This window comes from Strongylocentrotus purpuratus, unplaced genomic scaffold (assembly GCF_000002235.5).
Source record: "Strongylocentrotus purpuratus isolate Spur 01 unplaced genomic scaffold, Spur_5.0 spur5_scaffold_10, whole genome shotgun sequence".
NCBI lineage: Eukaryota > Metazoa > Echinodermata > Echinoidea > Camarodonta > Strongylocentrotidae > Strongylocentrotus > Strongylocentrotus purpuratus.
The window spans coordinates 13244895-13270206 of record NW_022145595.1 but is presented as its reverse complement, the minus strand read 5'-3'; the positions used below and the strand labels follow the sequence as shown (position 1 = coordinate 13270206).

Sequence of the window (25312 nt, the reverse complement as noted above, 5' to 3'; positions counted from 1 at the left end):
TTGTCGACATTGATAGCGGGGTCTGTGATCGTGTTTTGCTTGTGTCCCCATCGTGCCGTTGTCTGAGCGTGATCGACGATCACGTGATGTGTGATGTTGATGACATGCTAATCAATCATTATGAGCGAGACGTAGGGTGAACAAGGGACGAGGAGGGGGCAAGGAATGGGGCGCAATAGTATATACAGAAGACAACAGATTGCTAGTAGGTGAAATGGCAGTGTATATAATTGGTAGGCGACGAAAGTCAAACGAGAAGGGATAATACTTAGGGACATGCACAACACTGCAACTTTCAAGAAGACTGACAAAGCCCCCTCCCCTTTCCCCAACTGATTCAAGAGGTGTTATGATTCTCTAATCCCGGTCTTTGCTATGGAGCATATAGATCTATTTTGTAGCATACGCCTGCTTTAAATAGCACAACTGTTGCTATCCGTGATTCGATAAATAATTCATTCAAAAACTTTCAAAATCATAGGAATAAGCAACATGTAACGGGCGATCTAAGTTACGTTTGTTTAGCAAAGATTAGCCAGCGCGCACCTATACCAATCAATTTGTAGTTACCATAGTAGAAAACTTTGGACCAATCAGAGAAGAGCACTCTCGGACCATATGAGCACGTGGCATTATTACGTCACAATAATTATTGTGACCTACAACGCCATGCATCCGGATTACATTGAGTCTTGGAAATGTAACCTTTCATGTCTGTATATTCACTTGTTCTATTTGTAAAATTATGAGAAAAGCCCCATTTATATTTCGTTCATAATTCATGTAGTGTCAAACCGCGGATGGTCGAAAAAATTTCCCCAATATCAATCAGATATAAATTAGACAGTGAGTTCTTCATCACGGGAATGAGTCTGTTTTGGTGAGGGACAAAAATAGAGCTCGGAACCTGTTTACTTACGCGTAATAATAACAGCAAACCAACAAACTAACCAACCAACAAAACAAGCACACAACCCATTCCCCTAAAAGAAAAAGAAAACAAAACAACTGCCAACAAATCAAAACAGCCTCTTCTTTTTATATTAACATAGTGTGGCCGACACAGATAATTATTCTCCTTATTCATGTTATACCTAGCTGCATTTTCGAGCATTTTCTTGTACCTCATTCTTTTTTTTTACAGGGATACTACTATGTATACCTTAAATGTGTTCATTTGTCATTAGTATTCCCTGTTATCGCCTGCCCTCTGAGACATGATGCTGAGTAGCCTAACACCAGATACCGCTTGCTGCTTCATTATTTTGGCTGAGTAAACACCCATTATGAAATAAGATCTCTTCAAACTGGCGAGGTAAATAGCAATGTCGCGGACGAGCGAACGATGGAAAGGATGCCGAGGGAGAGGTCGAAAGAGGGAATTGGTGGGAGGAAGGGAGTGAGGGAGGGAGAGAGAGAGAGAGAGAGAGAGAGAGAGAGAGAGGGAGAGACAGAGAGAGAGGGACGCAGAGACATAGAGAAAGAGAGAAAGAGAGAAAGAGAGGGAGAAAGAGAGAGAGAAAGAGAGAGAGAGACACACACACACAGACAGAGAGACAGACACACACAGAGAGGAAGGGAGAAAGGGAGAGAGAGAGAGAGACAGACAGAAAGACAGAGAAAAAGAGCCAGACAGAGAGAGAGAGAGAGGAAGAGAGAAAGAAAGAAAGAGAGAGAGATAGATAGAGACAGACAGAGAAAGAGAGGAAGAGAGAGAGAGAGAGGGGAGGGGAAGCATCGACAGGGAGAGGGGTCCACGTCTAACGGCATATCTCACGTACAAATGCAAAAAAAAAAAAAAAGAATGAACCCATGAAGCATCTGAGAAGTTTGACCTCTTTCTTTACTAGTCAGACATCTTTGTTAATATTGTGTATCCCCTCACCCCCCCCCCCCCCATCACAAAATCCTGAGTCTGCCCCTACTTGGGCTGATACCAGAGATTGGAAGAAAGCACATTGAACTCGGTGTTGAATGTGCTTCATGTGTTTCCAGAGAGACATTCGATGATAGTGAAATGTGACGGCCGTGTTGAAGGTGACTGCTTCTTGTCATCATCAGAATCATTCAAGGATGTAGGAAGAGACTACCCTGAAATGTAAGAGGAAGAGGACAAAATGGGGGAGGGGGAGGGGCACTTAAACAGTAGACGAATAAGAGATATAGGAATAGGAAAGGATATACACACAAGTCATGTAGATTGATAGATATATAGATAGATGGATAAATAGGTAGAGCTAGAGAGAGGGAGGGGAAGGAGAGAGGGAGGGAAGGAGAGAAAGAGAGACAGAGAGAGACAGAGAGAGACAGAGAGAGACAGAGTCTTTTTACACAACACAGAATAAAGTACAGTTCGTTAATGGTATACTTACCAAAGCTTGCATTAAAGACACGTTTTTGTGAGTTTTCACGCTTAAACCGTAGCATTGGACGAATCATTAAGGCGTATAATAAAGACAACGCTTCTTTTTCTTCTTTTAAACACTGATTATACAAACTTTCACAACTTACACGTGTGTCAAGCAAGTGAAATGTTAAATGTGGTGATTCATCAGGGGTTTGTCAATTCAGTCGTAAAATACAGATCGAATCGTGGCGAAGATACGCAGTCACCTGGGAAAGAGACACATAGAGCAAGGGCGATTGGAGGGAAGAGGGAAAGTTAATAATTATGATGGAGGGAGAGGGGGTCTAGAGAGAGAGAGAGAGAGAGAGAGAGAGAGAGAGAGAGAGAGAGAGAGAGAGAGAGAGAGATAGGCAGACAGACGGACAGAGAGAGATATATAGAGAGATCTATAGGGGGGGGGGGTGACAACACACTGGTTCGCCTATGCTTATCGTGCTGTATTATGTATGGTATAGTGCATTTCTACCAACAAAAACCCAGCAAGACATCTAATTTGATTACATCTTCAGTCATACAAAAAGGCTGGATGTTCGTATTTTTCTTATTCCCCTATCATCTCCAGGTCTGGAGTAGAAAACAAAAACGAAAACATTGAAAGCAAGAGAGACCTTGTAGCACATGATTCACAAATTAACCGTGCAACTTCATTGTTCAGCTGGCAAACCGACATGTCAAAGTCATCTCAGTGACTCATTCTCGACATGATTAAACATCTATGCAAAATACTCCCTGGCTCAGTAAGTATGACGCACCCCCTCATTTGCATATCCATCTCAGCTAGCAGACGACTTCCATTCTATGCGTAATACACAAGCGCGCGCTTTTTCATAGCTCAAGGCCTCCCTCCTTTTATGTGATGCATCAACGTATGATGTGTGTAGTAGTACTTTAGAAGGACAGGGTCGAACCAATTATATTAATCATAATTATTTTGTAATTAATTATTTAGTCATAAATTAGTTGAACGTTCAATCATCTATCTACGATTTGAAATAGAGAATGTGGACAATATGGAATATTCGCATGTCGCTTCTACAGTTGACAACTTCATTATGCATACCCTTTCCAGGTTTTGTAATTTGTTTAAGTATGAGAAAAATTAATTTGTCCCGATTTATATTTTTTGACAATGTGACATATTGAAGTTTATATCTAACAGTATTCAACAAAGGCCTAATTCAACCAGTCCACCTCCCTTCCAAGTTAAGAAAACACAAATAACATCAAATACCAAAGGTGTATGAATAATTTAGTTGTTAAGTGTATATCTCTCGAAATTTAATACTCATTTACGGTACATTATCATGATTGTACTATACCTTTATTGTTTGTAACTGACTCATCAGCGGGTATGAATCATACTTGATTTTATGTTAATGTGGAAAATATATATGAACTTCAAACAATGGAATATGGCGTTCACAGTACATTGTGCATTGGCGTTAGGAATACTATGGAGCAAAATCATAAGAAATGTCATAATGAAATGACATGTGATCATAGTGCAAACGGAATTGAATAAGTGTCTCAGGATCATGATGAAATTATTTTGTATTAGAGAGAAAATTATAGAGGTCACAAGTTTGTTCGCACGATCAAGCAAACACACTGCATTAACATAATATATACATTGAACTACGTATTCATACACTGAATAATGATCCATATATTGAATAAAAATTGCATACATTGAATAAAATATAGTTATATATCCATACTTTGAATAACATATCCCTGCATTGAATAAAATATCCATATACATTGAATAGCATACCCCTGTATTGAATATTATATCCATACAATGAATAACATTTACATACATTGAATAACATTTCTACGCAATGAATACTATAACCATTAATTGAATAGAATATCCACACATTGAATAACATATTCCTTCATCGAAAACTATATCCACACATATCCATGCAATGAATACTATATCCATGCATTCACTAATATATCATATACTGGATGATGGTTACCCTTTTGCCTCCTGGAACTGGTGTTTCCTGTATTAAAACCAATGGGAAATATGAGATATGAGAAGTCAACAGGTTAAAGATTCGTATATATGACAAATCAACCACCGCACCAGATGGCCGCTTCTAAACGAGGCATAATACATGAGTTATATATATCCATATATTGAAAGAAATATCCATGCAGTGAATCATATATACGTACTTCGAAAAATAATTATATTCATACATTGCATTAAGAATCCAAACATTGAATATTATATTCACGCATAGAATAGCATATCCATTATACTGGATGATGTTTATATTCCTAACGGTTACCCCTTCTGGAACTGATGGTTCCTGTATTAAAACATATGGAAAATATGAAATATTAGAAGTAGACAGGTTAATGATCGTATGTATTACAAATCAACCACCGTACCAGATGGTCGCTTTTAGACGAGGAAGTATTTCGTTGTTTAATGTCTCTTTGTTTTACTTTCGTATCCTTCAACTGCATGAGCAGTTGATTGAATGGAATAATTGATTATACCGCCCGAGGTTGGTTTTTTAAGCCTCGCTGCTAAGAAAGCATGTGTATGCATGTAAGCCAGCAACCAGGGAACTGACGGCTTTAAGTCCTCTCCGAGAGGCTTGGTAATGATTTTATGCCTTACAATAATGCCTTGGGCATCGACATGGTTTCGACCACTGAGCCATCGCGCCTCCTGTAAGGAAGCAAGCAACTCATAGTTTTAGATTATGTTCCTGATTCATTTTAGAGTGTAAGAGAGAGAGAGAGAGAGAGAGAGAGAGAGAGAAACAGCATAACTAATAGCGATTAAAAGCATTAAAATAATTGGGTATATTCACGTCTCTTCAATATCAATCCAGCAATTCTTATGGGGGACTCCAACATTTAAAAACACGACGACAAACAAACAAACAATAAAACATAAAAATGGCGCCTTCTTGCTTTTAGAATACTGTGATTGGTTGGCAAGCCTGATGCGTGCACTGCACGAGATGCTTTCCATACATAATACAGTCATCTATACATAGAAAAACTCCCGCTGCGCGCGCTCCGAATCATCACGCACGGTAGACAACACAATCATCATCATCCGCAGAGCGCGCGCGCGCTTCGATGTCCTCCTCCCTTTCAATCGCTTTCTGAGCACACCAACTGGCCATCCGTAGAGCATACGGTGTGTTTGCTTTCTCCTCACCAAGAGGAAGATAAATCCACCAACAAAACCCCACTTTCATATCCTAAACGGATGATAATTGCACGGATAATTGTCGAGTGATCAAAAAGGTGCTTGTATCTCGGTTTGGTGTCGACAGAAGCTTGTGATTTTTCTTCCAAGGATTCGATAGGAAAGCATCTGAACGAAGATGAGGATTTTGTCTGTTGGAGTGCTGATAGCCATGGTGCTTACGTGTTCGGTAGAGGCGCGCCCTAAGAGGCATCGTTCACATCACCACACTAAGGTAAGATAATAGAACCTTTTATACTCCCTCATCTATGTTATGGTATTTTGTAGTTAATCTTGTATATCATCATCATTATGTCACTTATGCCTGCAAAACACAATAGCACCAATGAGGATATAAACATAACGCTATCATGGTAAGCTATGCTATATAAAGACAAAGCTATTATAAATGAGTCTATGAAATACATGTACATCGTTCATAGAACCCTCATAATTCATGCATGAGAATACGTTAATGGCAATGGGGATATAAATATTATCGTGCCATATTGTCTCATCCATATATGATTATCATTAATGTGGGGGATACATGTGAATGCGTCCATAGAATCCTAAGATGTTTGTTTGCTTTGTATGTTTGATTCATTCGTGCGCGCAAATACATTATACTAAGTGTAATATGAACATTGGATGTTTCTATATTTAGCTGAGATACTACCCGATATACACATACAATGTCTCATCCTGATATAATAATGATAAATATTTAAAAAAAAGTCACCAATGTTGTTTGCATAGATCGTCCAGCAAAGAAAATACCGTGAACAAAACGCGTGACTCATAACCTATCTGAATAGTTCTCGAAATGTTCATTGTTTTCTTTGACACTTCGGGTGAGCATGTATTTCTCTAAAATAATATCGAATTTTTTATGGTACAAAAGTCATCAATTTGAAGTGAATGATGTAATTGGTGTTTCATCGTCTAACTCTTTTAGCTAAAAGAAGCATTAGCTTTGTTGAATTTAACAAATAGCGTGTTACTCACATCCTGGGCTTGTATAGTCAAATTTAATATGCTGTTTGCATAGGAATATGACCGACTGAAATTTAAACATGGTGGAAAAATGCTTTAACATGCATTTAATTTCATCGTCTCATTGGAAATGGCTCCCAAGAGTGAGGGAAAGGGCTCATTGTCGCTTTTGGTTTATTATATTTAATGAATGAGGTCATTAACACTTGACAAGATGATAATAATGATAATAGTGGAGTCTTTAGCGCTCATGTCTGGCACATTGCCACTCCTCGAGCTTCATCATCACGGCTGCCATGACAGCACTCAACCATTTTTGTGAGGAATTAATTCCTGCCGGGTACCTATTTACCTCACCTGGGTGGAGTGTGGCAAGTGTAGATTAATGTCTTGCCAAAGGATCTTAGTGTTACCATATGGATTCGAACTCCGTACCTTGCGATTCACAGTCCGGACAGTAGTCCACATGACCACAACACCTCAACACTTTTCACACAATTAAAAATGTTCACATACGCGCAATGGCAGATGCTTTGATATTTAAAACGAATGCAGGGTAGTCAGGTAATTCTTTTATTTTAACAGAAAAAGAATTGAGAAGTGGCATGCGAGTTATTATTATGTTCAGTTTCTACGCACATAACACATAGGTTTTTTATTTTTTTAATAAGAGCAATAACACACACAAAAAAAGAAGGAGAGCAAACAAAAACCGATACAAAAACATCATCACAAAACAAAGAATATTAATTAATATTATTCTCAAAATAGGAAGGAAAAAAAAAATCACATTTCCTAGACTTTTTCATGTTTGCACTACATGCTTTATGCTTGATTGCTTTATGAGATACATGTTAAACAACAGTGTATTATCACCATAACAGATAAAAATATCTTTATTTGCACTTGAAACTGAAACTTTGCTATCGAAATATGAAGGAGTCTAAGGAGAACGCCAACGCGTCTGTGTAAACAAGAGCATTATTTGTATAGCTGTAATTGTTCTTTTAACGAATTTTGTTTCGGTTTCCAAACCAAACACAATTTGGTATATCTTTAGAAAAAGTCATTCAGAAATGTCTTTGATCAGTTCAACATCAATGGCTGATCATACTTGCTATACTGGCCTACAAATCGAGCGCCGTGGACTTGAATAATACAAAAATGAAGAAAAAAATACCACCCTTAGTCCCGCGTATGCATTTCGACGTAAAATATCCTACAGGATTTCTCCTTGTCGACATGGAGTATATAGATAACAACATTATCTACGAAGGACAAATGCCGAACGCAAAAGAGGAACATTATTTATATATCACCGCTGGAGCCTGTGCTATCCACTGAGCTGCAGGATGAATGCAGAGACGTTCTCGTGAACGTTTGGCTTCCAGGTCATACAGGCCGTGTCAGCATTTGCATATCCATTTACTGCACTGGGGCTCACATCTGATTTCAAAGGCAAATAGTCAATATATGCATTTGACCGTCTGCGGGAATGGGAGTGCAGGAGGGAATGTTAGTGTACCAAATAGAATTTGGCGACAGAGAGTCAATGTGTATGGCATGAGTGGAGAATTGACATGAATTTCTGTCTCATGTAAAAAGAAATATACATTCTTATTTCAACCCGCGAAATCAAAACAATTATTGTATGCTTCCATTCCCACGACCTTATTGAATATTGAATAAAAAGGAAATGGATATATATACATACCTATGTACATATATCCTTGGACATTTTGATATAAATGTTCGTGAAAATGATTACAAGTAACTAAATGATCATGCTGATTTAAGGAAATGGTGATTGCCAAATGTAAATTACATGTACATACAAAATGATGACCAATTACAGAAATGCGAAAGAGCAACTATTATCCAAAACATAACATTTAAGCATGATTTTGAGCCAATTTAGATTATTTTAGCTGTCTTGCTTACAAATTAAATAAGAAATAAAAGAAGGAATAAAACACGAAATTGCAACTAATTGCTACAGAGAAGAGTTGTATAAAATTGGGCCAGGTATTACTCTAATACTAATGACGTACACGTGCACGGCATGGGATAATGCACTCACGCCAAAAGAATATTGATGAGCGAGCCGAAATGACTTAGTGGCTTTAACTGTTCAGGTTACCATGGTAACGTCTGTATTCTATTATCCGTATTTCTAAAGGTCTCTATCATATATAAAAAGACTACTATACGTCTGTTTCCGATTCTGTTAAGTTACAGGTATATGTGGTTCGGCATATCATTATTGTAATAGACAGTCGTCAAATACAGATGGTATGGAGATGCCATACAGGAAGAGTATTCCACGTCAGATAGGGTTCAGTCTATTATCATGAATGATGAATGGCCAGTTTTGTGTTATATTCGAAACAAGGGCTTCTGATTGATTAATTATTATTTTTTTTTTTGCCAAGCTTCCAACATACAATATACAAGAATAACATATCAAAATTAAGTCAGCTTGAACAGGATAACCTACGAAAGCTCGAGAGCTTATTTCCATTAGGGACCCCGACAGACATGTACAACAATTAATAAGTTAAAATAGTAATAATATTGAGCGAAAATGCTACATTGATATCATTTACATACACGAATCCGTTACAAAATATAGAGTTGGGAAACTGATCATTGTTGCAAAAACAATTTCATTTCATGTTTACCCAATGACTTCATAGAGCGGCATTCGTACAGAAATAATTTTGTTATTAAACCTGAGACATATACGATATTTTCCTATAAAAAACAAAACAAAACAAAAACAAAAACAAACAAAAATCGCTAGAGAGTACCTTTTCCTTTAAAAGTGTCGATCGTGCAAACGTGCTTTCATGGTATCTCCAGCATCCTTAAATGCAAACATGTACGACAAAGCATGAGAGTATAGTACATAAATAAATATTTCATGCTTTCAGTACAGAAAAGGAATACATTTGTCTATCCCCTATCGGCAAAAATACCTCGTACAATCATTTTACAATAATGAATTATACATAAAGACTTGAAGAGTAAAAACGCAACATGACAGCTGAGACTCTTCGTCAAATGAAATATGCATTTTAGAGTGATTACACGGAGATGAATTGAATCTGAGTTGAGTGAATTGTGAAGAATAAATTGCATTTGCTTTTTCACAAATTGCCAATTTTCCATTACTGAATTGGCAATTTACTATGTAGAAAAAGGAGTTCCCATCGCGGCTGATGACATTATTTTGTTTTGTTCATATTTTACAAGAAAAAAATTGAGACGACTTTATGCAAAGTTTGCAATGAAAGAATAGCTTTTATTTTCAAACAAAGTAAAGTATTTTTTCATACATTTCTCTCTTGATGATTAAATCATTTATTTGTTTCTCTTTCTTTATCATCTTCATTATCATTTCGATGTCATGATTACATTTGATACGATATACATAATGAACTTTGTCAATCCATCACATAATTGCTTCCATGTTCTATGTTATGAAAAAACGCTTCTCTCTTTAAAGTGGTATACATATATACATATATATATATATATATATATATATATATATAATATATAGGAGTTGGTATGGTTAAACTTTATTGGTAAGAGTTATACAGACTGTTTCGCCAGAAGGCTCATCAGTAACTAAATACATGATATACCTATATCTACATTTGCTCCTACAGTTGAGCACTGTCAGAAATTGCAGTTTTACTAAACTTGCTTACATATATATTTTTCAAGGAATATTTCATGAATGGAAATATTAAAACATGTCCATCGAATTGTTTTACGATTGGTTATGTTAAAAAAGCGATTCTTTACAGTAACATGTATACAGCGTGTACATCAGTGAGTATCATTTTGTGTGCCGGTTTCTTGACATTCTCAGATGGATAAATCAGTCCCCGTTGACAGTGTACTTTCAGCGTACTCTCATAAAACCGGATTCATTAACCGCCACCCGTCATAACTTGTTGAGAATGATAAATGGAATCCTGGATTCGGAATGAAAATTACGACTGGATAAACAACAAAGCCCCCCACCCCCAAATCCTCGCTTCCCCTAAAGCGACAGGTAGCTGGTAGGGTCACGTGATAGGGTCACGTGTACTGTGCGGACTGGTGAATACTATGAAGGGGTATTCGTTGGTATGAGTCAATCAGATTCGATGAATCATACGAAAAACAGCGGGATGAGATGAGAGAGAGAGAGAGAGAGAGAGAGAGAGAGAGGGAGAGATGGAGATGGAGAGGGAGAGGGAGAGGGAGAGAGAGAGAGAGGGGGGGAGGGAGAGAGAGAGAGAGAGAGGGAGAGAGAGAATGTGTGGGGATAGGGAAGGGATGTGAGAGAGAGGGGACAGAGAGGGAGAGGGCTAAAATATACCGTTTTGGAATTGCGCTGTCTCAATTTTAGCTTAAATTAATGTTTGTCATCATGTAATGTAATATATGAAAGCAGAAGATTAGGTCATGGAATATTTCAATATATATATATATAGAGAGAGAGAGAGAGAGAGAGAGAGAGAGGGGGGGGAGAGAGAGACAGAGAGGGAGAGGGAGAGGGAGAATGAGAGAGAGAGAGAGAGAGAGAGAGAGAGAGAGAGAGAGAGAGAGAGATGGCATTAGAGGCAAATTAAATAAACACAGTTAATATATGCATTATAGTCCAGGATCAAGAGAGACCGGATAAGTGCTGAAAAGGGGAACAGAAGAAAGGAAATTGTAGAAACAAAAAACATGAATATATAAGCAAAATATTATACTTCAATCCAAGTTGTAAATACCTAAATCAGAAAGCGGATTTTCCCCATTACGATCTCAGCAAAATTATCTAGTTATATCAGTGTTTGTTATAGACCACCAATATGGCGCCTTTATGCATACAGTGTATCACACACACGCCACGCACGCATGATACATGCATCTGTGAATGGATATATCGACCAGCATAAAGCCACTCGTTGATCTATCTTGACTATTCTGCATAAATTATTTAATTACGCTACCCTCGAAAAACCAGGACCTAATTCGGTGGATTTGTCCATTATAGAATGCTAATTAACATGCAATTGGGGCTATGCCTGTAGGGATGGCGATTATGCCATATCTAATGATGATTAAAAAGTGCTACCAAACATCCAGGGTGCAAGGGTATACATCGGTTATACAGCTGAAGCGTGTAATGATATTGTTGCTTTTGGTTACATTCCGTGTCTTGTCATTCGTAAAACGAGATAATGGAAGAAAACATTAACTGCTGAATAATACTCCTTTATTTTACTTAGTTAAGATTGCTTAGGACTGGATTCGTTTTTAAGACAGAAGTTAATTATATTTTATTTCCCCCTCTCGATACGCTCGACATTATGTATGATATTTTGAAGGTATTTTTTTATCATAATTAAATTATGTTTCATATAAAAGTGAATGCTCTGAATCCAATGACCGGGGTATTAGTATATTTGTAAAGCGCTTACCATTATTATTATGATTATATACAACTAATTAGTAGGCCTACACAACACTTCTATTTTTAGAAATAACATTATGTCCATAACGTCAACACACTGGCCCGAATTCAGAAAGGATGTTTGTAAAACGCGTCAAAACGCGTCATATGACGTACATAAACCTAGGTTTGTCGACAAACCTCCTTTGTGAATTCGGGCCAATAGGTTGATCCTGGTGTTTGCTCTCACCATTATGATCTGTAGATAATATTCTTTCCTTCAACAACGAATTATCAAAAAATGCAAATTCTGTAGATTTGTGACCATGTTTTGTACGTCCCTTTAGAGACCAATTCCAGTAAATGGAAAGAGCAAAATATGGCATGAACGGCCTGCTATAGTTAGGTTCAACTTAAAGTCGATGTTAGTCTTTGTGAAACACTTCCCAGTACACCTAGAACTAAAGTACCTTTCTGCCCAGTGCCTAAGTATCGGGAATCCACGACCTAAATTGAAACGAGGCCTTTGGCCAATATTGGCTTTGTCTACGTGCTTTGAATATTCTGTGCGAGTTCATTTAGGCAGTAATTCGTGGCATTTCAGTTATACTTGAGTCAATGGCTGCGGCGACTGTTGTGACGTACACAATCAATGGTTCGTTCACCTTTTCCATGGCAAAACAAAATGGCTGCCATATAACATTTTGGGTTGACCTGCAAAGGTTGCCGTTTTAAGGAGTAGTAGAGCTGCGTGCCATTTTATTTACTTGAGTAAATGGTTAAGACTACTGTTCTGATGTTCAAAATCAGAGGCTCGTTCACCTTTACGAAAGCAGAACAAAATGGCTGCCATAATTGAACGGTTTGGATTATTCTACATAGGATGCCGTCTTGAAGAGCTGTAGAGGTTTGCGCACTTACCCTTTGAAACTACAAATTAAAATACAGCGGTCTTTTCACATGAAAATTTTAAGATGATGCTTATCAATGAAATAACGATATTCCCCTTTTCATTTGCCTTCAATATATTATTGCAAAGACGCTTTTTGAAAGAATGAAGCATTTAACAACTTTTATTTTCAGCCTTTTAGTGCTATAATAACCTTTCTTTCCTAGGTTATAAAAAGGAAGTAATAGACCTTTGACCTTTGACATTGTAACTATATTTGAAATTTTGTATAACCTTTTAATTATACCTTTTTACTCTGTCTCTGGTACTGGCATACTACATCATAATCTTCAGGATCAATCTCATGAACTGAATAAGAGTAACATTAAACAGTTGGAAGGTGGTTCAGTTCCTCCGTTTAGAAACAGGGGCTTAAAATTTGCCCATTTGAATATTCATAGCTTAGTTGCTAAGATTGACGAACTTAGATTACTTCTGAGAAATGCATCATTTGATGTTATTGGTTTAAAGGAAACATTTTGCGACTCCATGATTGATGATTCTGAATTGTATATAGATGATTATATTTTATTACGTAGAGACCGTACGAGACATGGTGGTGGTGTGGCTGTATATATATCCAAGAGGTTCAATTATAAAAGAAGGGATGATTTGATTTCTTCTACTTTAGAATGCCTTTGGTTTGAATTGCATTATCCAAATAAGTCTCCCATCCTGGTTGGAGAGTTTTACAGACCTCCAAATTCTCACGTTGATTTCTTTGAAGAATTAGACGGAAATTTGGACTCTGCTCTCTCGGAAGATATGAGCTGTATTATTTTAGGTGATTTCAATTGTGATTGTATGCCACACCAACTTGATCTGAATGCTGAAAAGTTAATGTTTTATACAAATATGTACGGGTTAAGTCAGCTAATTGATACTGCCACAAGAGTTACAAATACCTCTTCTACTTTAATTGATTTGATATTTGTATCAGACAAGGAACTTTACAATGAATGGGGAATATTTGAAACTAGCATAAGTGATCATTATTTGGTGTATACGGTTCGCGATTTTAGTGCAAAGATCCATAACAAATCCGAATACGCAGAATTTCGCTCGTTTAAAAATCTTGACGAGGAGAAATTTTACAGTGAATTGAGAAGTACTCCTTGGCAGGTCATAACAGATATAGATAATGTTGATGTTGCGTGGGATATGTGGTTGACTCTATTCAATAATATAATCAACAAGCACATACCAGTATGTAAAAAACGGATAAGAAAAAAGGCATGTCCATGGATATCTGACGAGATTGTTAAGCTTATGACGGAACGTGATAAAGTTCTCAAAGCTGCTAAAGCTAACAAAAGTGATGATCTTTGGGACACCTACAAATATCTAAAGAATACAGTTATTCATCTCATGAGGAAAAGAAAAAGAGAATATAATGCAGACCAGATCTCGCAAAATCATAACAATAGTAAGCAAATGTGGAGATGTTTGAGAAACCTTGTGCCTAAGTCATTACCTATATCTCCCAATAGCATAAATGTTGATGGTGCTAATGTGTCAGACAATGCAAATATTGCTGAAGCTTTTAATGACTTTTTCATTTCTAATGCTACTAAGATTACAAAGGACCTGCGAAGGAATAAGTCTCAACTGAGAGTAGACGAGGACAATAATATTGGTCCAACTCATTCGCAATTTAATTTGAATTTGATTACTGAGGATTTTGTATTGAAACAGATTGATAATCTGAGTATAGATAAAGCAACTGGTGAAGATCACATCAGCTGTAAACTTTTAAAGATGACGAAGAATGTTATCGCAGAGTCTCTTTGTGATATCATTAACAAATCCCTGTCTACAGGAGTTGTTCCACGTGAATGGAAAAAGGCTCGGGTAGTACCAATATTCAAATCTGGAGATATTTCTTCTTTGAATAATTACCGTCCCATTTCGATATTACCTATCGTGAGTAAAATTATAGAAAGGGCCGTCCACCAACAACTCAGTGAATTCTTGGACGTGAATAAATTATTACACCCTAATCAGTCTGGTTTTAGACCTAAACATTCAACAGCTACTGCCCTTGCAAAACTTGTAAATCAATGGTCGTTGAATATTGATAACAAAGAAATTTCTGGAGTTGCCTTCATAGATCTTCGTAAGGCTTTTGATACTGTTGACCATGAGCTACTTCTACATAAACTAGCTTGTATAGGTTGTAGTAATAGGACTATTTATTGGTTCAAATCATATTTAGGGGATCGACAACAAGTGACCCAATTCAAAGGAGCCAAGTCGCATCCATCAACCATCAAATTAGGTGTGCCACAAGGTTCAATTCTTGGTCCCCTTTTATTTTCAATATATGTTAATAGTCTACCTGAATGTACTCCTGAAGGTATCATAGATATGTATGCTGACGATACGACACTTACCGTCAGTGCAAATGATGCAACTGTTGTGGAAGAAAAATTAACTGTTGCGTTAAACAGAGTCATGGCATGGATTAAGGAAAATCGTCTTGTTCTTAACACTGAAAAAACTTGTGTCATGTTAATAGGCTCTCCTGCTAATCTCAAGAAAATTGAATCTTTCACCATTTCATTAAACGGCAATTTGATCAAAAGAGTTCAATTCACCAAATGCTTAGGACTTTTGATAGATGAAGAATTGAAATGGTCTAAACAAATCGAAAAAGTAAGTAAACTTACCCAGAAAAATATTAGCATGATAAAGAGAGCAAAGAGTTTTTTGCCTCAAAAATCCTTAAAGTTACTTTATAACAGTCTAGTGTTGCCACGATTAGATTACTGCTCTGTTGTATGGTCGAACCGATTTCATTCTCATACAACTAAGCTGCAAAAAATTCAAAAGAGGGCCGCAAGAATAATATTGAACGAGACATATGACACACCGTCGGCTGATTTGTTCACAAGTCTTAAATGGATGACACTAGACAAGCGGTTTGAGTTAAGTCGCGTTATGATGATATATAAATGCGTTCATAACTTAGCACCCTCTTACCTTCAGGTAGGCTTAATCAATCCTAATGATGTACATGAGCATCATACAAGGCAAATAGACAGTGGATGTTTACGTGTGCCTAGATTTCACACTGATTGTTATAAGTGTAGCCCAATTGTTTCTTCCATATTTGAATGGAATAAGCTAGATAATTCGTTGAGAACGGCTTCCTCTGTCAATTCATTTAAGAGATTGTTTAAACAAAGTTGTAATTTGTGAATGGCCCAGCCGTACATACACTACGTGCATGTTCTGTAATATTTACATGTCTTATTCACATAATTGCGACTTAATTAATATTTTCCTATTGACATTACTGCTTACTAGGTTAATGATATATGTTAATTTTGCAAACGAGTATTATTTTTGTAACTGTTCTGTATAAATGTTATAAACGATGTAAATATGTTCATTCAGGGCCCCATGGAAGACCACTACTTGCTGGTGAATGGGCTACCCTGTCAAAAGATCAGAAATAAATAAATAAATAAAATAAAAAATTATGTACGATATGTTTTGGCACTGCTCGATTGATTTCAGCGTAAGAGTAATGCCAATTTATGTACTTCTTACGTTCCTTACCTCATTCTATGCGATGTTAGAATGTGATTACTTGTTCATTTAATGTACCGACGGTGCAAAGTGAATAATGACACCATAACTTTTATTAGCACCTATCCATTATTCGTCTCGGTGGGTTTTTACAATTTTGGTACAAATGACCTTTATGTGCCCATGCGCAGATTTTATTTAGGGAACTGGCAAACAATAGTGTGAAAGCTGTATGCTTCACCCGACAATAAATACCAATGAGTCTTGAAAAACACTACTTGCGGACGGAATAAGGCCGCCATTTTGAATTAGAGGCTGTGGCGTTCTTAAAATGTAATTTCCTTATCAGCCTTGTCAACCGACGACCGGTGTCAGAGAAGGTATATATTGGCCATTAGCGTCAAGGATAGTCAGGTCTTTTGAAGATCTTAAAAGCAAACCTGATACTGAAAAGAATTTTTCTGTCGGCTTCAGGAGAGGACTAAGTGGATGAAGAGATTCCTGTAACAAAAAGATGGAGTATTGATTAATGTGAAAATAATAAGGTAGATGTAGAATGTATAATGAAACACATTAAAGTAGATGTGTAGCAAACATAGACTTATAGATGACATTTAATGTAGGTAGGAGAGAGAGAGAGAGAGAGAGAGAGAGAGAGAGAGAAACTCCAATATATATTCCTTAATTTTGGTAAGTGATCATATTAATATTGATTTGTAATGTTCTGTTGGAAACAGAAATAAAATTGAGAGAGAAGGAGAGAGAGAGAGAGAGAGAGAGAAAGGGGGAATGGATGGAATATATATATATATGCCTATATCTATATTGTTGTTTTTGTTTAAAGTCTTATCGTCATTATTCATGATTTATCTTATCCTCCAATCCAGTTTCAATCAACTGTTTTACAATTTTCTCGATTATCTCCATTACACGGCATCCGATTGTCTATTACTTTGAATTAATTCGTGTTTGCTTTTTATAGATTACAAAAAGGTGTTCATCAGTCATTTATTTGTGTGAGTTACAAAACCACAAGAAAGGAAGCTTGTTATCGCGCCTTTGAATGTTTTTGAAACAGATAAAAAAAAATGGCGCCATACAAATGCTGTGATTCCTCATCATCGTCATCATCATGGCGCTACCATGGCGCTATCATGGCACTAGAGATTTCACTCTATTAAATCAATGCTATTCTAATATTCATAAGTCAATGTCCCTCATCATGTACTTATTGTGTACGGGTCAGACCTCTTACGAAATCTGCCATCTAAAAATGGTTGTCGGACTCGAATGGGCAAAGTATACAGATGTTTACCCCGTCATAAATTGAGCGAACAGAGAACCAATCAATAGTGTAAGCAATTCACTGATTGAGCGATGCCCTCTGTAAGGTAAACACATGGATTCGGCATGTCCGAGGATGATGGACCGAAAGAAATGACATTCGACCGAACCTCTATCATCGACGACTCGGAGATTCCCAACAATCCTTACTCTAACTACAGTCAAACCTCTATATTAAAGGTACTATGTCCCTTTTGCAGCCAACCTCAAATTCTGTAGAACTTTGCAGGAATTATGAATATGTCATGTATGTCCTATCTGTGAAATTTAAACGTTAGCAGTGTCCTCATATTCAAATTATGCAAGGAAACCTGTTTACTTGCTAGACTTCACTGTCAGACACTATTGAGTGACTGACTGGCCTTTTTTCTTCTTTGGTAATAACATACATGAAAAGAGTTGTAAAGGGTACATGAGCATTTGTCTACATCAATAACCCACTTCTTGTGATGGCCAAGATTAAACTGATTGAATCTTTGCGCAGCATAAAACGTATGACAATTCGCTACAATTGTCTGAAAATCAAGACTATTACTTTTGGGCTCTATAGCCCTAAAGTCGATTTGACAACTAATAGTCATTATTTTCCCACTTGAAGACATTTTCAAGCCCTACCTTTTTTAGAGAAGTTCTAAATTAGTATTATCTTTCAAATGCAGTTGGAATTTATATCTTTCATTTTTTGGGCCTGCAAATGGGACATAGTACCTTTAAGACAACCAAAGGGAAACAGAAAAAAGTGGCCACTGTAGATACGTGACCTTTCTAGACAGGTTATATAACACATAATTCTCTCTGAGGGGAGACAAAATGCATGGCCATTTTAGACTGGATGCATTTCTTTAGAAGGCTGGTCACCAAGACAAGTTTGGCAGTATTCACTTTACACTCTTGACTTGTGGCTTATACACAATTTTGCAATTTGTTAGAAATTATATTGAATACATAAAAATTACTAAATGCTGCTAGAGGTAATATATCAATGGACATTTCACTTTATTCTTACATCATTTCAAAGATATAAGCTATATATAATATCGGCCATATTTAAATAAATATAAGGAACTGTACAAATTTCACATTTCATGGAAACAGTGGAAATATAGTATTTATCACACAATCCATGTCATAATAAGATAAATAGCAGATTTGAAGCCGTCAGTTATTTTACTTCAAAAACAAAAACAAAAACAAAAAAGAATACTCTTGAAAGGGCAAGTCGAAATTTTTGTACCACATGTCGCAATCCACAATGAAGATTTAAGTACAATATATACATGTATCCGATTATTGTAATAAGTTAACAGCCATACTAGAGGTTTTATCAGACCTAATACGAAATGAAAAGACACATTTCAAGTCAATGTGTGTTCACAACTCTACAATACTCTGTGACGTACAGGACACCAAAATACCAAATACCTTTGGCTTGGCTCGAATTCGCATATTAATGGGTATTCGCAACCATAAGCAAAACTGGAAACAACCAAATGAATTAAGCAATAATAATAATAAGCAATCATTAAAATGCCCTTTTTAATAGTTGAACATGAGTTAAATGAAAACAATTATATAAAGTACTAGCTTTCTGTAAATTCGACGCTTCCTCTTTCCAATGAAAAGGGAAGTCTTTTTGTAGAATGTGAAACTGAACGTTTCGAGACTGGGTTTTGTTTGAACAGATGCTTACAAGATAGACCACTCCTTCTCTTGTGGAGGTATCGTGGTATAGTGGTTCATTCAGGTGACTCTCAATCTGCGAGTTGAGGGTTCGAATTCCTACATGACACAAATGTCATCTGACAGGGTATTTAATCGACATTGGCCACTCTCCATCATGATGTAAATGGGAACCTGCAATTGCTTGGATAATGATAATTGCAAGGCCGTCAGGAAGAATAGTGTTGATGCTGATGCGGCATCCGTAGGTAAATAAAATTATCATTGTTATTATTGTAAAAATGATATGCCTTTAGTATCCCAACAACCTTCACCATCTCGGTATACTATTGGATCATTGAGTCTACTTTTTGCTGATCCCATAATGCAGTAGGAATATAAATGAATGAGCATGAATACCTCGTTTTGCTCTTTCTCGAGACGGAATGTTATGAATTTCTCCAAAGTGTGGAATATCCCCTTAATATGCCGCCCACGCATTGCATTCGCACAAGAGAATGTGACAACATTCTTTATAATTTTATCTGTTCAAAATTGCACATTCCAAATGCACAGCTTAATTGAATTATCGTGATTAGTATGAGGACAGATTTTGTTATGATGATTGGGGCGTCGGAGGAACACTATGTTATTAAAGTAGAATAAAATTGAGTTTCGCTGATTGAGGGATTCACAGTTAGGCTTCATGAGTTCATGGTAAAGTGAATGAATCCGCCGAATGCGTTCATGTCGCTTATATTCGACCCATGTTGCTTTTTACATGGTACTTTGAGGTGACTATGATTGTACGTGCTTGCTACAAAGGGCAGTGGAGTCTAATCATCAAATTGGCAATTATTTGAATCATAATTGTTTTGGAGATGATTAACGCGGACAAAGAAAACTCCTTCTCAGTATAAGAGGTAAAACAAAACAAAAGGGTATACCATGCATATAACTATGCGTTGCAATAATGCAAAGAATCGCTGTCATACAAGGCAGTTCTTTTTCCTCCTGAAAATACCTTCCGCGGGAAGTTCCGGTCGTATACCGTCTGATCTCTGCCGTTGATTTATGTGGAGATGAGCATGTATTCAGACAGCGAGGATGATTTAAGAGACGGATAGAAGAGACTTCTTTTTACGATCCTCGTCTTGCGGGGCTCGAAAGCGTTGATCCTCGGTGATGTACTGAACCTGAGATACCTCCTAGGGCCTGTTAACATTGGCGTGTTTTTCGTAGCTCGTGGCGCCTGGAGAAACGTTGTGACGTGCCACGCCCTCAAAGAATGTATTTGCATGATCATAAATAATCTTATTTGTTTGATTCGGTCTGAAATTTATCGTTCTCACTGCTTTTTTTTAATGTTCTATAGATATATCTCACTGCCGTTCTTTTGTTTATAATGCAGATGCTTTTATGTGATTTTATTTCTTTCCCCAAGAGCGCCTGGAGCATTTTGATTTTAAGTAGATTAGGCGCCTTACAAATCTGATATATTGTTATCATAACATATTGTCTATCTTCACTGGTTTTGAGATGGATATGAAATTTCGATTTATGTGAAGTTTCCTCAATATCAGACATCGGCGATGATCATTTCGAGCATAGGCTCTTGTGGCGAGGTCTTATGGTTTCAGACGTTCTAAAGATAGTATGCTTAAACCTTCGAAATGTCATGTTAATGAATAATAAGCTGCTGTAGCTCAACAGGATGTAGAAAGAGAATAAGGGATACTACAGAAACTTGATCATAAACTGATACATGCATCTGATCTGTTGCACTGTATGATATTGAATACTTCACAAACAATTAAATAGTAATTATAAAACTTACTTAAATACATCCTCTGAATGATGATTGATTCAGAAATAACACAACTTTTGTAAAAGACAAACAAGAAAGAAAGAAACAAACAAACAAACAAAGATCGCATCTCTCCTTCCTACCCCCTTCTCTCTCTCTCTCTCTCTCTCTCTCTCTCTCTCTCCATCTCTATGTACAATTTCCCAATAGTCACCTCCATACCAGCCTCCATGAAGCAAAATTTAAGTTTTCGATGTAACTTTAAAAAAAAACTATCCTTCAGTCAGACATTATATACCCTATTTTGAATATAATCAATTATCTTACTAATTAAATTTGACGCTTGAAACATAATATGAAATAAGGCACGAGTTTGGAGCTTAAAGATTATATGCATTTCTCTGGAGTTTCATGCATTTACTCCCAAGTTGTCAGAAACAAACAGATACCGATTCTTTAACTCATTATAATACACAATAATTTATTAGCAGTACTAAAAATGAAAGAAAAGTAAAATGTCAACATGATCAATCAAGCGAAAGCTATCCCGAGGAAGAGGAAGACTAGACAGTTCCTTTAGCAGCTGCATATTATTCTCGCCATCAAGATCATTTGGGGTTTACCAGCCTGAGTCACATGGGGGCACTCTCTAAAGGTCACATTGAATAATGGAGACTGCAGAGGGGAAATGTGGTATTAACAACACTTTAAAAGAGCGGATCATTTTCGGAATTAGAGATATCTGAAGAGGTCATAGGTACGTGTCTGAAGATACGCTTTGCAAGTGTCTGAAAAAGGGGGAGATTTATGCTTTAAGTGTAAGAGAGATGAATTTAAGTACATTTAGCAGCCGCCAGTCACTTGTTATCCAATAGTTATATGAGACATGAATGTTACTTTTGCGTGGTTGCCTTTGCTCGATTCACCAACACAAGAATAGAGCACTATCAGCCATATCAGGTGATAGGCTATTTGGCAGTTATTTACATCTAGAAAAAAAAAATCCTGGAGAAATGGTATCAAATTTGCAAGGAGGGTCTGAAACGAACAGATCAGTAGGGAATTAGGTGGTACAAATTGCCAGTGGACTCGTCGCATTAGTACAAAGTTACATCCAATGCGGTGAATTTTACTTCTTTTCTCTAAGGTTTTCAAAAACCCATCCAACTGCATCAGTGCCCTGTAGGACTGTCCACAGGGACCAGGCCAAAGGATGCGTTGAAAGAAGAAATTAGACAAGAAAATGAAAATTTTGATCACGTGTGAGGCATCGTCTTTCCCTACTTGAGTTGTAAGCGAAGCTTGCTCGATGCTCTCTCTTTCGATCGGGACTCGTTCCCCACTTCAAAGTCTCTTTGAAAAACCTCGCCCATCCCGCTCTAGTTTCTCGACGCCAGAAGGGGAAAGAAGAGAGGTTCTAGGGGGTAGGTTTCTGGATGCAGGAGAGAGATAAAGGGACATAAAAAGGCTGCGCCAAACCAAAGAAGGTTCCTGAATACTAATGGGATTAAATTTCGACAACCTTATTAAAGCTCATTTGAAATCGGGTCTACACTTCTTCTTAGCATCGACTGAATCGGGGAGGTGAGACTCACCTTCCCTGGATGAATTCACTGTTCATGTATCGAGATATTAAAGATAGGGGATGAGCAGTGGAATCTTAGCTTTTAGATAGGTGACAGAAATTTAGATCGAAAGTAAAACCATATACGGCTTTTCACGCACAGCTTTATTAAAGTAATAAATTGACTATAGGTCGCAAAAAGAGGAAGAACACGAGGTGTCGCTGTCTAGTCGATAGTCTTCGGACTGTGGATCACACGGTTTGCAGTTCGAGTCCCACTGCGGCACTAATGTCCTTTGGCAAGATATTGATCTAAGAGACCAATATTATGATTATAAAATGTTCTTTCCACAAAGAACTGAGGTAAGGTCCTACATAGATAGTTGTTGTCGGTCATGTTGGTAGCGCCCAAAACAGATTCATACATGAACAGCCAGGTAGAGCGCCCTCTCGTTTCGTGTCAACCTAATCATTCCACCGTCGTACACCGCATGGAATCGTATCCGAGATGTTATTGACCCATCTACCGCAAAGCGAGCTTTAGGCAGGAAGATGCTATGTGACGTTTCAGAAGAGCACTAAACGTCATCGAGAATATCTGAAGGCGCAAGCAATGCCGAACGTTAGTAACAACATGATATTATACAGTGCATCGAATGTTCACTTATATCGTTGTTCTTTTCGGAGATCGAGGTTTTGAAATTAAAACACTTTTGATGTTTTCCCATCACAGAAAAAGAGATTCCCAGCTTCCACTCTTCAAATTGGCAATCGTACTTCTCTCCCTTTTATCATTGACATGAAAATAATTACATGTATAAGAAAATGAAGAAGAAGAAATTCCCACATGAAGTCAATTTTCGTGCAGGTCTTTACAATGATTCGATTTCCTGTTCCAGATATTCTCTAGATATTCTACTCAAAGAATCGCATTACTGCAGCAATATAGTAATGAAGTCAATATTTTGTTGCTCATTCGTATTATCTAATAGGTATCACTCTTAACGAAACGAAAATGCACAGAAATTCACCGAAATGCATAAAACGTCGTTAACTATGTCAACATCAAGGTCAGGAGGCAACAGGACCTTTTCAGCTTTTAAATCTGATCTTACATCAAGCTGTTTCAGGAATAAGACACCGAATGGGTTTGGCTACCAGTGTTGCAGCATGTAGTAGGTCCATGGTTGCAGAACTTGCAGTAACCCTCAAACTCTCCTCAAATGCTGAGAAAACAGATGACGTCCTGGTCTTGAGAAAGAATGGAGTATCCAGGCGTTGGCCTCGGGAGGGGTAAAAACATTTCATCTTTCTGCATGTGATCCATGTTCTTTTTAGCATGGAGTACCCTAAATTGCGTTACGGGTGGAGGTCATAAACATGACTTATTTGATGAAGAAGAAGTATAAGTCAAGTATGTCTTAGGTCATGATTCCCAACCTGCTTACTACAGTCAAGCCTGCTTTAGCGACCACCTGTATAGAAAGGCCACCTGTCTACAAAGACCACATTTTTTGTTTCCCTTAAAAAGTTGGTTTCTCATTGAAACATGTACTAAAGGAACATGTACATAAAGACCACCAGCCTAGACCACTGTTCTTGTATCCATTGAGTTGTTTTTATAGAGAGGTTTCACAGTATTAAAGTTGTATTTCTTTGGCCCGATCTGAAATACGTCGGGGGAGGGGGGGGGGGGAGGTTGCCCCCTTGCCCCTCCTTCAACTACGTTACTTAGTGCCTGATATAGTAAAATGAGATACAGAGAAAACAGACGCACAGAGCCTTAGGACCTGACACAAGGATAGAGGCGCCAACATCAAATTACATCCAAAGACGAGAAAGCTTATCGGAACTGAAAGCTTTTTCCAAGTTCGTCTTACAGGATACGATTTTAGGTCAGAAACTTTTTGGTTTCATATTAACGTCTGACTTAACTGAGCGTACGTGAGCTCTTTGAATGAATGAAATGAAGTTTGACCTTTACAAAGTTAAAACGAGGTCAGGTTTGAAGTTCTAGACCTTTGTTGGATTTTTTAAAAATACATTTATATATGACCTGATACCAAGTTACATTGTTCGACGCCGCTTTCCTGATTTTTATTCTTTACGGCTATGAATTTATCTCATGAAGAGACAGGAAATGACCTAGGAATAGATGACCTCAGACAAATTGGAGAAAAGAGGCGAGTGTTGATGTATCTAAATAAGCGAAACAAGGATAAGTTTTGCTTTATAAGGTGAAATACCACTTACACTACATTATTATTGATCTAACATTTAGAAAACTATAACAGATAACAAATTTTGGAATATTTTTATGGGAAACAAAATGCAATCAGTATACTCCAGTGTCATCGAGAGTCCACGTGGATCAAATGAAGGCCTTCCA

General features: G+C 37.2%; 1 protein-coding gene across 1 annotated transcript in view; it reads left to right on the top strand.

Moving 5' to 3' along the window:
* Positions 1-5769: 5769 nt before the first annotated feature.
* LOC764440 (follistatin-related protein 5) overlaps positions 5770-25312 on the top strand; it is a 62002-nt gene continuing 42459 nt past the window's right edge. Inside the window, exon 1 of the mRNA XM_030980115.1 lies at positions 5770-5865. Coding sequence (XP_030835975.1) covers positions 5770-5865 — 96 coding nt within the window. The remainder of the gene's footprint in view (positions 5866-25312) is intronic.